This window comes from Triticum aestivum, chromosome 3B, assembly GCF_018294505.1.
Source record: "Triticum aestivum cultivar Chinese Spring chromosome 3B, IWGSC CS RefSeq v2.1, whole genome shotgun sequence".
NCBI classification, from domain to species: Eukaryota; Viridiplantae; Streptophyta; class Magnoliopsida; order Poales; family Poaceae; genus Triticum; species Triticum aestivum.
In genome coordinates this window covers 834,866,575-834,879,668 of record NC_057801.1, presented here as the reverse complement: position 1 = coordinate 834,879,668, position 13,094 = coordinate 834,866,575, and the positions used below count along the sequence as shown (strand labels likewise).

The 13,094-nt window shown below is 43.0% G+C and overlaps 1 protein-coding gene across 2 annotated transcripts; it reads right to left on the bottom strand.

Annotated features, from left to right (window-relative positions):
* Positions 1 to 592: 592 nt before the first annotated feature.
* On the bottom strand, positions 593 to 10,577 carry LOC123072793 (villin-3). Of its 2 annotated transcripts, none has more exons than XM_044496434.1 (23): positions 10,240 to 10,577; positions 8,404 to 8,525; positions 7,975 to 8,074; positions 7,587 to 7,655; positions 7,252 to 7,494; positions 6,960 to 7,137; positions 6,744 to 6,876; positions 6,450 to 6,612; positions 6,010 to 6,157; positions 5,810 to 5,910; positions 5,482 to 5,637; positions 5,027 to 5,095; positions 4,874 to 4,942; positions 4,626 to 4,763; positions 4,358 to 4,486; positions 3,286 to 3,433; positions 3,151 to 3,161; positions 2,927 to 3,067; positions 2,711 to 2,836; positions 2,554 to 2,619; positions 1,748 to 2,066; positions 1,429 to 1,661; positions 593 to 1,335 (listed from the first exon to the last, which is right to left on the bottom strand). In XM_044496434.1, exons 2-23 carry the CDS (start codon positions 8,457 to 8,459, stop codon positions 1,222 to 1,224), a joined length of 2,910 nt encoding a protein of 969 aa, XP_044352369.1. In that variant the 5' UTR covers positions 8,460 to 8,525; positions 10,240 to 10,577; the 3' UTR covers positions 593 to 1,221. The 2 variants fall into 2 exon arrangements, with proteins under 2 accessions (XP_044352369.1, XP_044352368.1); XM_044496433.1 differs by lacking the exon at positions 10,240 to 10,577 and adding an exon at positions 9,999 to 10,238.
* Between the last annotated feature and the right edge of the window lie 2,517 nt (positions 10,578 to 13,094).

Below are 13,094 nucleotides of genomic sequence, written 5' to 3'. Positions count from 1 at the left end.
AAAAGACCTCCGGGTTAGCTTAACCAAACATGGCGACCAACCCCTAGAGTAGATGATGAGCAGGACGAAAACAGAATCTACATGCCTCACATATCACATTTGTGGGAGTAGCATTTCTGAAATCTGTGATACCTTAGCAAAGAGAATATATGGTGCACCTGTGCTACCAGTGAACCAAACTTATGTTGCATATTTCTAAATATTCAAAAATCTTGAAAACAATTTACCACATTCCCACAACATAAATGTAGATTGTCACAAAATTTCAAGTCAAAATCAACATTGAAGAGTATATAATGTAAGTTGGGCTTTTGATGTGGGCCATTATCACATTGATTTCAAATTTGTATTTTTTTTTATCTTAAGAACTCTTTTGTGATAATATACATTGATGTTGTGTCAATGTGCTAGATTTTTTAAAATGTTTTATGCCATCCAGTGTGCCGGTAGCACAAGTGTGGGTGCACCGGATACATTCCCTACGTTAGCAAGCGCAAGACCTCACCATATCTGGTATGCTAGATCTTTTTTATGTATAACCAAAATTATGGTCGGTCTGCAGATACAAACCGTGGAATCTAATTACAAAATCTGCACGCAGGAATCAACTTAAGAGAACAAAGTCATACTGTAAATCTGATTACAAAATTTGCACGCAGGAACGACTAATTACCACTTAAAATATCAAATTTCGAGGGCAAGACGCCTTCTTCCGTTCGTCGCCTGGGTATTCCGACAAAAGGGGATCTCGCCCCGGCACATCCCATCACCTAACTTCTTACACCATATACGTAACATTATTTGTGTCAGGAAACCATACACAGCATGAAAGAATGAAACAAATGGTGAGGTTTCAAGTGGGCGACGAAAAAGCGTTGCAAGCTCACAACCAAACCGGTGACCTTGGAAAGGAAAGAATTAGGGGTGTGTGAGCAGACCGCCAATGCAGCGACCCGACACACGACATGGAGAATTCGTCAGTGGACAACACACAATTCGGGGGCATGGGCGGCTCAAAACTCACTGCTCCAGCCCCTCCGACGCCTACCGAGGGTCCCCTTGACCCAGATAGGCTTACACTTACCGATGTCTCTTCTTAACATTGCGACGAGTGCGAGAGAGATCTTCGTGTTTGAGATTTGCCTTTGAAAACCAATCTCAACGTCCTTGCTTTCACCAACAGGCAAGACATAACTAGTGCATATTTGACAGCATAACATTTTAAAAGAGCTGAAGAGCGATCTTGAGCCTATTCTGCTTCCACTTTGGTAGCTTTGCAAAAGCCTCCTTTGTCATGCCAAACTTCTCCCTGAACTCTGCCGAAGATAGATACGTCTGCAGATAAATGTGTCAGTGCGGTAGTGTTAGACTGTTAGGTTTTGGAGGAGGCTTGTAGATGATTGAGTCAGAAGAACAGCAGCAGCATACCTCACGCCTGGTACTATCAATGTCTGTGACAGGATTGCTTGAAGATGTCCTCAAGCGATCATACGGATATGTAGGAAGCCCTTCCTCGTCTTCGGGCTGATCCTCCTTTACATCTTCCTGTATTGTCGGAGTCACAGTTTGCCCATCCTTCGTGGCAGGGGTACTTTCCTTGGCATCTTCCTCTGGCTTGGGTTTGCTTGCTTCAGATTGTGGTTTCTTTACCTCAGGACTCGCTTGACATCAAAAGAACATAGCAGGTAAGAGAATTGTGTTTGCGACGTAGGAATGTATCTACTACTTGCTGAGGATGTTAGCGTACCTTTAATTGACTTTGGTATCAGAGTTTGTCTAGGCCGCTCGAAAGAAGCAGACATTGCAGCGATCGAGGCAGCTCTCTGGGGTGGCTTTACAGGATCAGGGGAGGAAGACTTCGAAAATGATTTTCTTGCAACTGGTGGAGGGGTTGATAGATTTCGGGCATTTGAATTCTCAAAGGTGGCAGCCAATGCATTGAATGCCGGTGACCTTCCTCTAACTCTTACACGATCAGGGCTGAAAGACGTACTTCTACGCTGAGATTTATCAGGCACACTTGATCTTCCAGTGTGCGATGATGTTGTTGTTCTTCTTTTAGGTTTCTGCAAATTATATAACCGAGAGTTAACCTTACTCCAAGAGAAAAAATATTTGGCTATTGAGCTGATGAAAATGCATGCATTTGCCACCCGATAAGGCCAATCAGTCACCTAGTATGTTTATAGACAATACAAAATGTCCATTAAACGCTCAAATTTTACATCTGAAGATAGCATTTTTATCCGGGCATCTTTGTGGGTTTGATACAAAAAAATTATAAATAACTAGCAAATGATAGACACTCAAACATGCATGACCAATGGCATCATGAGGTTATTTCAATGAGTTGTAACTAATGAGTACCACCAGTCAATATCCTTGCCTTACTAATGTACCAATGGGGAATGCTGCAATAACTTGGGAGAAATATACGACAGCTATGCTGGACATGCAGATGCAGCCAAGCTAGCCTTTGTTCACAACCACCTAACATACCGGTTGAGAGACACTTTAGGAGGTTAAATAAAATCAGAAGGTACGGAATCTTACATCTCTTCTTGGTTTTATTCCATCCTTCAATATAGACAGCCTCCTTTCAAATGAGTTGCCATGCATCTGAGACGATTTATAAGACAAAACACAACGAGGTTAGCTCCTGAAGTTACATGGAAGAGAAAACACACAAACCTACAAGGAAAAGGCTTACGGCTGTTTTTGCAGAATCCCAAGTGAAGAACCTGGTGAAAAATTGGGGCTCACTTCCTTCATTGATGACATAAAGTGGTGTTTCTCGTGATAAGTTTTCCATTGGAATGTCAAGTTCTAGAAATTTCTGGCAGAAAAGTAAGTTTTATGAATCCAACATAAACTAAAAAAAGGAATTTGCTTTCTCCACACAGAAAACCATGAAATTATCACATACCTCTCCAATGCTCAAAGCTTGTGCACGTATTTTTGTGTCCACATTTTGTCCAACCCATATAAAGACACATGAATGACAGTCCAAAATAAATATGTCTTCCGTCATCATATCATCTTGTGTGAAGTTGAATATCTCTCTAACCTGCAATATCAGGCGACCGCCATTAAATTTCATCACATTATCTTATTTTCGTCAAAGTACATATGTACTTTAGAATTGCTCACCTTAAGCACCCCTTCATTAGCCCAATGTACGCCACAGAGAATACCGATTCAAAAGGAAAACACAGATAAGCACATTACATACTGAATGATAATGAAGACAAATGGATGCGAGAAATTTTATAAACTCTTTCTTACCTTTCAAAAAAGTACAACAAAATAAATGAGCATCACTTTCTGGATCTCTTGCAATCTTCTGGCTGGAGTACTCAGATTTTATTCCAAGTATCTTCCAGAACTGATCATATTCTGATCCTTCCTTGAGCATTCTGGACTGGAGATTTGGCTGCACATAATATTTTGGATGAGAAGGATGGGAATAATCGAAGTTTTGGTATATTGATAGAGCAGAGCAATCAGAACTGAAACCATGCTAGCATAAAGTACAAACATACAGTACCACAACAACATGCATCTAAGGTGATACTGAAGTTGGCCAGATATGACTAGGAAGCACATATGTCAGATGGCAAATATTTACTGCAATAACTACATAAAAATTGTGGAAAAAGCACCAGCAAAATCAGAAAACATAATTTATGTTTTATGAATATGTAAATCACACTGTACTCCCTCCGTTTCTTTTTACTCTGCATATTAGGTTTGTCTGAAGTCAACCTCCAAAGTTTGACCAAGTTTACACAAAATATTATTAACATTCACAATGCAAAATATATATAATTATATCCATCATGAAATATATTTTCATATTATATTTATTTGGTATTGTAGACGTTGATATTTTTTAATATAAGTTTGTTCAAACTTTACTAAGTTTGACTTCTGACAAATCTAATACGCTGAGTAAGTAGAAACTTAGGGAGTACTCCCTCCGTCCGAAAATACTTATCATCAAAATGGATAAAAAGAGATGTATCTAGGACTAAAATACATCTAGATACATCCCCTTTTATCCATTTTGATGACAAGTATTTCCGGACTGTGGTAGTACAAGATAGTCATGTACCAAAGAAACAAGAAAATATGAATAAGTTTAACATGACATAGATGACTATAGTATCCATATTATTTGGAAAAATGTTTAATCGCACTGATGATCATGAACACTTAAGTTATGTACGGTTGACAAATAAAAAAAACTGTCATATTGAATATAAGTCAATCAAGTTGATGTGGCAACAGCTACATGAACGATCAAATGCATTTGCATGAAATGATTATATTGAAGGGCATTTCTCATAAGTCATACCTTGATCACATCTAGTTGCCTCTCAGCGAGCTCTTGGTCCATTGACGAGCTTAGGTTCCCAATCCACGTAAACACCGTATCTCCATCATGCAGTATGTAACAGTACGAAGAGTTCAGAGATGGTGCCACCTGGTAAGAAAAACCATATCATAGTTAAACATGTACAAATATGGGCTAAAAAAGTGGTCTAGCATTAGTTACAAAAAGAAGTGGTCATAGCATAAACATAATGCCCTGTGCAGTGAAAATAGATCGAAACAGAAAGTACCGCATCAACTTGAATTGCTTGCATATTATCTGGTCCTGAACCTTGAACCCGGAACAGTGCAACCCCATTTTCTGAATATGAATCATCTTGAATGCCATTTTCCGAGACGAACTTCTTATACCCAGTACTAGCACCACCCTGTGTTATTGAGTTTTTTCCAAAAGAAGTGTAAATGTGTGCACCAGAATGATATGTCTGGCAAAAGGTAGCACAGTGAAGCTTAACCAAACAAATTAGTGAAGGCTGACCTTGAATATAACCAAATTCTGAAATATTGGGAAAAACTCAATGGGCTCCTTTCCTTCATAAAGGCGAACCTGTGATAACCAGATTATTGAGATCGAGAGTCAAGCAAGATTTTACGGATCTTTATGTCTCAAACAAAGCTGATTTTTATTTACCAGAACTGCCTGGAATTTTAGAGACTCAACCATCTTATTAGCAAGTGAAGTGGCTGCAGCCCTCTCCTCCTGTCCTCACCAAGACAAAACATGTGTTTAGATAATTATTCACCAGCTTTAGAGCTTGAGAATACAAATGTGGCACCCCCATATTCTCATTACAAAAGAATGCTAAATACATTTGCACTTAAAATAGCACGAGGCATCATCGATACAGTACTGGTTTGCACAGCATGGCGAAAATATATCCAAATTCGCAAAGGACAGAGTGATTGCTGTCATAAATCTAGTAGATTATGCTCTACTGTTCAAAGAGAAAACAAACCCGGGAGGCAAGATAAGTCACTATTCACTGATTCCTCTTAATCAGTCATCTATCTAGTACATTTGGGTGACTGTTAAGCATACTGTTCAGGAACATGCTACGACAGAAGATAGTAAATGTTAAAGATTACCTCAATACTCTTTTTTCCAAACCAAGTACCAACAAGACATTCCTCCCCATCATCACCAGGGTAGCTATATTGGAAGATATAGCAATCTCCACTGTAGAATTTGCATTGTTCAGAGAATGAAAGGAAAGTCTTTTCACTGTCATTTACGCGCCAAACCTGTAAGACTTAGTCAACTTCAATTATGTATGTCGAAATGAAATTTTAGCAACAATCTTGTTCCATGGTACAAGTGTTTTTCTCACAACAGTTCAACAAACAAGAATGCGACAGCAATAACTGTTTTGGGTCTGGTTGCAAAACCATTAGCAAAAAAGGAAATTCAACTGACCTGCAAGTTCCCTGTGCAGTCAATCTGAGGTAGAGGCTCTTCCTTCACAGGAGCAGATTTTGCTACAGCCTTAACATTAAATCCTTGGCGTTTAAGAAGGGCTACAAAAGGAAATTGATGTGTCGACAAGTTTTAATAGTGATAAGAAAAATAAACAATAATAACCGTGACTAATAACAAAAATAACCATCAATGCTAACCTGCAACTTTTCCTCTGCTCTCATCTGACACAACTGCCTCAGCTTTCTTGGGCCATTTATTAAACTTTGATCGGAATATAACCGTCTCAAATCCTTCCATGAGACGAATAATGTGCGATTTTGGTCGATCTCCTTCACGAAGTAATTCCTACAGAAGTGACAATACACCATCATGGAAAAGTGGATACTTGCCAACGCAAAAATCAAATTACAAATGGGCCTAACCAAAGCAATACGCCGCCACAGTTCCAGAAACAAAATGTTTGGTACATCAGCATAGTGATGGCATGTCTATCTTTTCTTAAGTTGTGGTAACCAATTAATAATGGCTATGAACCAGAATTTCTGAATAATGTATGGCAAGACATTAATTTGAGCTTGTAAATTATAATCAACCATCAAAATCGTCCTGTTCAGAAGCAGAAAGGAGAAAATGTTACCTCAGCTGCCAATCCTGCTTGTTTCCGATCTTCGAGCGCTGTTTCTCTGCCCATCCAGACATAAATTTCAGATCCGCAATCCAGAAGGTAGCATTTTGTTGAGTCTAGCAGCGCTTTTGTTAGAACTTCACAATCCACAGAAACTGTTTGGCCCTTGTTGACCCTGAAAATATCAAAGAATAGAATATTGTATCAGAAGGGAAAACAGATACACAACAGAACCACGTGTTTAGAAGAGAGTGCATTGAGTAGAAGAAATGAGATTTCTGGGATTTATTTCCAGTGATATATTACCAGAGCAGCTTTGGAGGGAAAGCAGTATCTTTTCCATTAGGCTCAGAAAAGGTCTTTCGGGGAAGAGGAGCAAATCCCCCAAAGAGACCCCAGAATTCACCAGCATCAGCGTCTGCCATCAACTTTCCATCCTCTGTTTGAAAGAGTAAATTATAATCCTGGAAGAAAAAAATTACTTTGTACATTTAAGAAGTGTTTTTTGAAGAGTGAACTTACCAACTGCAGCTACATCACATTTTCCTTCATGGTTGGTGTCTTTGAGATATTGCACAACCTCAAGGGCTTTAGCCCTCTCCTGAATACTAGAATTCGATCCATTGAATTGGAATATCTTGGACTTTGTATCTAAAATAAATATGTCATCATGGTTGAGTGATGATCTTGCAAAAGGAACCTGTTGAGGAAAAGCGCAATGTGACATACATATTTGGTAGTCATCACCATTAAAGAACAGAGTGACAAATACATGCAGAAAAAAACTACAGGGAACACAGAAAAAAGTATCCACCTCTTTGACATGGACTGTATGCTTTCCTCTGCAGACAAATAATCGTGTTACATGCTCCCGTTCATTGATTTCAGTGTGCCTGAAACCAGATGCAATCCCACCTTCCTCTGGTATAATACAGGGTTTAAAGTAGGAAAGAAATTTCTCAGTCTCATTTCCCTGTACTTCACGGTATTGAACACCACGTCCGCCAAGAGCAACATCCAATTCCACAGTCTTGATTGCAGCTGTACCAGATTCATCCTGTTCATTAATTAAAATGCAACAAATAAGTTTGCTATTTCATTAGCTAGGGTATCGACAAAAGGATGAAAGCTTAAAAGTTAATAGCATACCTGACTGGTATCTTTACCAAGCCAATAATGGATATCATGCTGAAAAGAACCATTTTTACGGGCAGTTGTCTGTTCCAATGGCAATGACAAAATAATTATTAGTCTTAATCAACATCATTACGCTGATGACATTAGCATCAACATTATTATGTTGCATACATAATATGCAGAAATAAATAAAAATAGAAAGGGAAATAATTCCTTCAAGTATAAAGGAAAGCATCATTATGGTAAGAAAAGATGCAGGATAAATCGATATTTAGTAAGGTTACAAGTTTATAAAAATGAAGGGATGAGACCAGTTGAATTGCTGACATCAAACAGCTCTGAACAACAGAACTAATCATGGACTTGGGCGAGCCTATAATTTGAGAAGGAGTGGTAGTACCTTTAGTATTATGTAGGAATCTCCTGCGAAAAACTTTCCATGTGATTCTCTGGGAACAGGAACCGCTTGCAACTTCTCAATCCGCCATATTTCCAGTCCACTGAGGGTTGTTAAGAATAACTATGCAGAGACAACCTATATGTAAGCAATTCAACACAATGCTGGCCTAACACATTCTTTCAGTGCACAATGCTGGCCTAACACATTCTTTCAGTGCAATATTTTCTCGCAGACTTTCATTCATCAAATGTGAAGCTGACCTATGTGTACTAAACATTCCCTGCTGGGTATGCATCGGTAATTTAAAGCTATTGCGCATGACAGTAATGATAGATGGAGATATATGACATTCATAGGATAGAACGATATGGTAAAGATAAGTGAACATGACAATGTAAGCTGGTGGCAAAATAGGCAACTGAAGGATACTCTTTTTGACCAGCCCCTTGAAAAGCAGGATCTACATCCCTCATTGAAATCGCCATAGTACCCCTGGATCTCGGCGGACTAGTCTTTGCTGACTTTTGCTTCAAGAGCGAAGAGAAGGTGTGCTGAAAACAGAAATTCATAAATAACTTAGATAGAAATTCCATTTGCAACAACAAAAGATTTACAGCTCCAGGCAAGATCATTTACAAAAAATTTGCAGAAGAATATCCATAAAGAATGTAAACTGCATTTTCTTATATATTACTAGCTAGTAAAATAACCCAGATGAGGCAGACAACAGATGAATGGAAAAACATACAATTGTTTCCTACTCAGTCTCAGTCAAAGTTCGACAAGGGGCAAAACAGTTGTTTTGGCTGTGCCAGGAGATAGTCGGCTCAGGGGCTTTTTGGTGGAGACAAATAAGCGTGAGCGGGCGCTCCAAAGTAAAGGGCCAAACACCACAGTAAACCAAGAGAAACAGAGCACCAAAAGCTTGAGATAATGGGGGCGGGCGGGCGGGCAGCAGTCCAGAAGCCATCCTTGGGTATATATAATCAAATGCTTGGCAATTGCTAAACATCAGGCCTGCTCCAATATCAGGAGTTGGCAATCGCTAAGCTTCAGGCCAGCTCCAATGCATCTCCTGAGATGAAGCAGGTACCGTACAATCAGATCCAACGTCAACCGACTTGAAGCATACGCCAAGAGATGCTCTGATATCCAATTGCTAAAATTCACTGAATTATTCCGGACAGAAGTGGGCATCCTTGGCAGTGTGTCTGTGACACACACAGACAAGATGTGAACGCATCTCCGGTGTTCAATGAAGCTGCCTCAATCCAACTCCGCGCCCGCCCAACCAGTGGCAAGCAACAACATGCAAGCATGCTCCCATTGGACTCCGCACATGGACACCGTCGGAAACCCGCTCACTATCTAGACTCGAGCGCCGAGAAAGTCGACCCTGCCAGGTTGTGGATATCCTTGCGCTGAACCCGGAAGGTATGTCCATTCCAGAGGCCGGATTTGAGCAGAACGAAGAAAAGTCAAACCAAGCAACGCGTCGTCGCCGTCTGTGCAACTCCAAGGTAAAATCCCGGTAGATACGAAATGGGAACCACGGCGTGCGTGATGTGGGTGGAAGCTCGTGAGCACAGACGGAATCCTCCTGACGGAGCCAGCTCTGCTCCGTGCGCAGCCCTGAGTTCCAGACGGGCAAGCCAGATGGATAATGAGCGGAATCTGCGCGCCGGACGAACAGGGGCAGCGGATCTGGACCGGAAAGTGCGGATCGGGGGATCGATCCAGGCCGGTGGGGTTTAAGAGAGTGCGGCCTAGCCCATTGCGGGCGGCAGAGCAGCAGGAGCGCGGCGCCGCGGCGTGGACGAGGGGGCGGCAACGGCGGGGTGGCGGGATGGAGGGGGCGGCGGAGCGGCGGCGGAGTGGCAGAGGGGAGAGGGGGGAGAGATTCGGAGCGGGGCGGGGGTGGCAGATCAGGGAGGACCCCGGCCGACCTCGTTGACACGGCAAATCAGGGGAGGGGATCGGCGCCCCGGCCGTAGAGACGGACGGGCGGACAGACGCGCACGTACCTTGCTGGCGGGCCCCGGCGCGGCGGCGGCCATGGCGGCCCAGATCGGCAGGCGGCGCAGCAGCAGCGGCAGCAAGCAAGCTCCCCGCAACGGCTGGCCGCGGCGAGAGAGATCGAGCAGGCAGGCAGAGGTTAACAACCCCGCACCCGGCGCTGAACAAACCAAAAACAAATCTCGCCCCCCATTTTCGACTGGGCTATAAAAAAGGGGATCAGCTAGAGAAGGGGGGATTTGGTCGCACCTGGGGAGGGGCCGGTGGTGGTGGTGGAGTCGTGGTGCGGAGCTGCGGTTGCTGTCGCTGACCGGCGCTTGGTCGGTCGGGCTCGGGCTCGGGCCGGGTTTACCCCGTCAATCATCCGCCCATGGGCAGCGAGTGAGGGGGAGAGGGGTCGGTGGCGAGTTACTGGGGGAGCCGGGGAGGGGAGGGGCGAGGCGGGGGCGTGCGCGCCACTACGGAGGAGGACGGGGAGGGGGGAGGACGACGACGAGGTGGAGTCTGCGCTGTAACGTGGTTTTGTTTGGGAGGAAGAAGAAAACAAAGAATGAAATCAATCAGACGGCCGCGGCGCCGCTATGGTTGTGTGTGGGCTTTTGGTTGCTGATGCGATACATGGAACGGTGTGGAATAGATGGAGGAGTTGGTGGAAAAGGGCTTGCCAAAGTGAAAGAAAAGGGGTTGTTGGAATTTTGGGAGTGGGGGGAGAAGGTATGTTTTTCGTAACAAAAAGGGTTTCAACCAATTTGGTTAAAATTGTCCGGATCCGCCTTCCTGCGGCATGTGCCGGCGTGGCATAGCGTCGGAGACGGTCGGTCCGGCATGAGAACGATGGCGATTGTCGGCTGTTGTGCCGTGGGCTCGCATGGCGCCGAGACACGGTGATGGTCAATGTGCATTAGTATATGCGCGACTACTCGCTGGTATGGCTGGCGGGAAAACACGGTGATCGTCGGCGGGCATCGGTATGCGTGCGGCTAACCATTACACACGCGGTTGGCATGGAGCCCCCAACCACATCGATGGCCAGTACCTTTATGGTCCGTTATGCGGTTAGTAAGGCGGCAATTTAAAACTAGTGCGAACACTGATGTCATAATTTAGGGACAACATTGCTGATACATGAAGGACGGTTGGACTCCTGACGACTGAACACCTGGACGCGACATCCACAACTATGTGGTTAATGGCGTGAAATCTAGTTTAACTTTGTTTGGTAACCATTGAAACTTTTGGAGCGGTACATATCCATCAAAATAATGAAAAACAAAAAACACTATTCACAGTCGCCTTCCTTCGGCATAGGTATAGATGTGGTGTTAAATTGGATCAGTTTCAACTTGATCCATTGTCTCTGCTATTATTATTTTGTAAACAAATATTTGACGATCTCAAATATTTTAAATGCGCTATGAAATCTTCAACCACGTTTTTCATTCATGTAAGGATTACCCATGATAGGTGGGTTTATAATTACATTGTAGAGCTAACACCTTGAAGAGATATATAAGGGCATCTCCAAAGAGGACCTTCAAGCAGCCCGCAACTGCTCGAAACACATGGTCCGGGGTGTTTTACTATTCCGCGTGGCTCTGTATCCGTCTGCTGGCCCGTCTGGACGACCTTTTTCCCACAAACCGAAAGCAAACTATGGGGCTTTGAGGGAGTCCGGACTACGGACACTAGGACTTCGACACCCTCGGCCCACCCAATGTACCCAATGTTGGAAATATGCCCTAGAGGCAATAATAAAATGGTTATTATTGTATTTCCTTGTTCATGATAATTGTCTATTATTCATGCTATAATTGTATTGACCGGAAACCGTAATACATGTGTGAATACATAGACCACAATATGTTCCTAGTGAGCCTCTAGTTGACTAGCTCGTTGATCAACAGACGGTCATGGTTCCCTGACCATGGACATTGGATGTCATTGATAACGGGATCACATCATTAGGAGAATGATGTGATGGACAAGACCTAATCCTAAGCATAGCACAAGATCGTGTAGTTCGTTTGCTAAAAGCTTTTCTAATGTCAAGTATCATTTTCTTAGACCATGTGAGAAGTTCAATATGGACCAGTCCAAGAAGGGGTTCTTGCCTGTGTTGCAAGGTGTGAAATTGAGCTCAGATCAATCCCCGACCACGGCAGAAGATAAAGAAAAGATGAGAGTCATCCCCTATGCCTCGGCCATAGGGTCTATTATGTATGCCATGTTGTGTACCAGACCTGATGTAAATCTTGCCGTAAGTTTGGTTGCAAGACACCAAAGTAATCCCGGCATGGAACACTGGACAGCGGTCAAGAATATCCTGAAGTACCTGAAAAGGACTAAGGATATGTTTCTCGTTTATGTAGGTGACAAAGAGCTCGTCGTAAAGGGTTACGTCGATGCTAGCTTCGACACAGATCTGGATGACTCTGAGTCACAAACCGGATACGTGTATATTTTGAATGGTGGGGCAGTAAGTTGGTGCAGCAGCAAGCAGAGCATCGTGGCGGGATCTACATGTGAAGCGGAATACATGGCAGCCTCGGAGGCAGCGCATGAAGCAATCTGGATGAAGGAGTTCATGTTGGAAATATGCCCTAGAAGCAATAATAAAATGGTTATTATTATATTTCTTTGTTCATGATAATTGTCTGTTATTCATGCTATAATTGTGTTGTCCGGAAATCGTAATACACGTGTGAATACATAGACAATAACATGTCCCTAGTAAGCCTCTAGTTGACTAGCTCGTTGATCAACAGATAGTCATGGTTTCCTGACTATGGACATTGGATGTCATTGATAACGGGATCACATCATTAGGAGAATGATGTGATGGACAAGACCCAATACTAAGCATAGCACAAAGATCGTGTAGTTCGTTTCGCTAGAGTTTTTCCAAATGTCAAGTATCATTTCCTTAGACCATGAGATTGTGCAACTCCCGGATACCGTAGGAGTGCTTTGGGTGTGCCAAACGTCACAACGTAACTGGGTGACTATAAAGGTGCACTACGGGTATCTCCGAAAGTGTCTGTTGGGTTGGCACGAATCGAGACTGGGATTTGTCACTCCGTATGACGGAGAGGTATCTCTGGGCC

What these genes read in the sequence shown, in the direction of transcription:
- LOC123072793 (XM_044496433.1), bottom strand. Translation starts at nt 10,031, where the DNA reads ATGGCCGCCGCCGCGCCGGGGCCCGCCAGCAAG. An exon ending in TTGGTAAAGATACCAGTCAG is followed by an intron (nt 7,495 to 7,586) that starts GTATGCTATTAA and finishes ATTAATGAACAG; the next exon opens with GATGAATCTGGTACAGCTGC. An exon ending in GGCAACTAGATGTGATCAAG is followed by an intron (nt 3,434 to 4,357) that starts GTATGACTTATG and finishes TATTATGTGCAG; the next exon opens with CCAAATCTCCAGTCCAGAAT.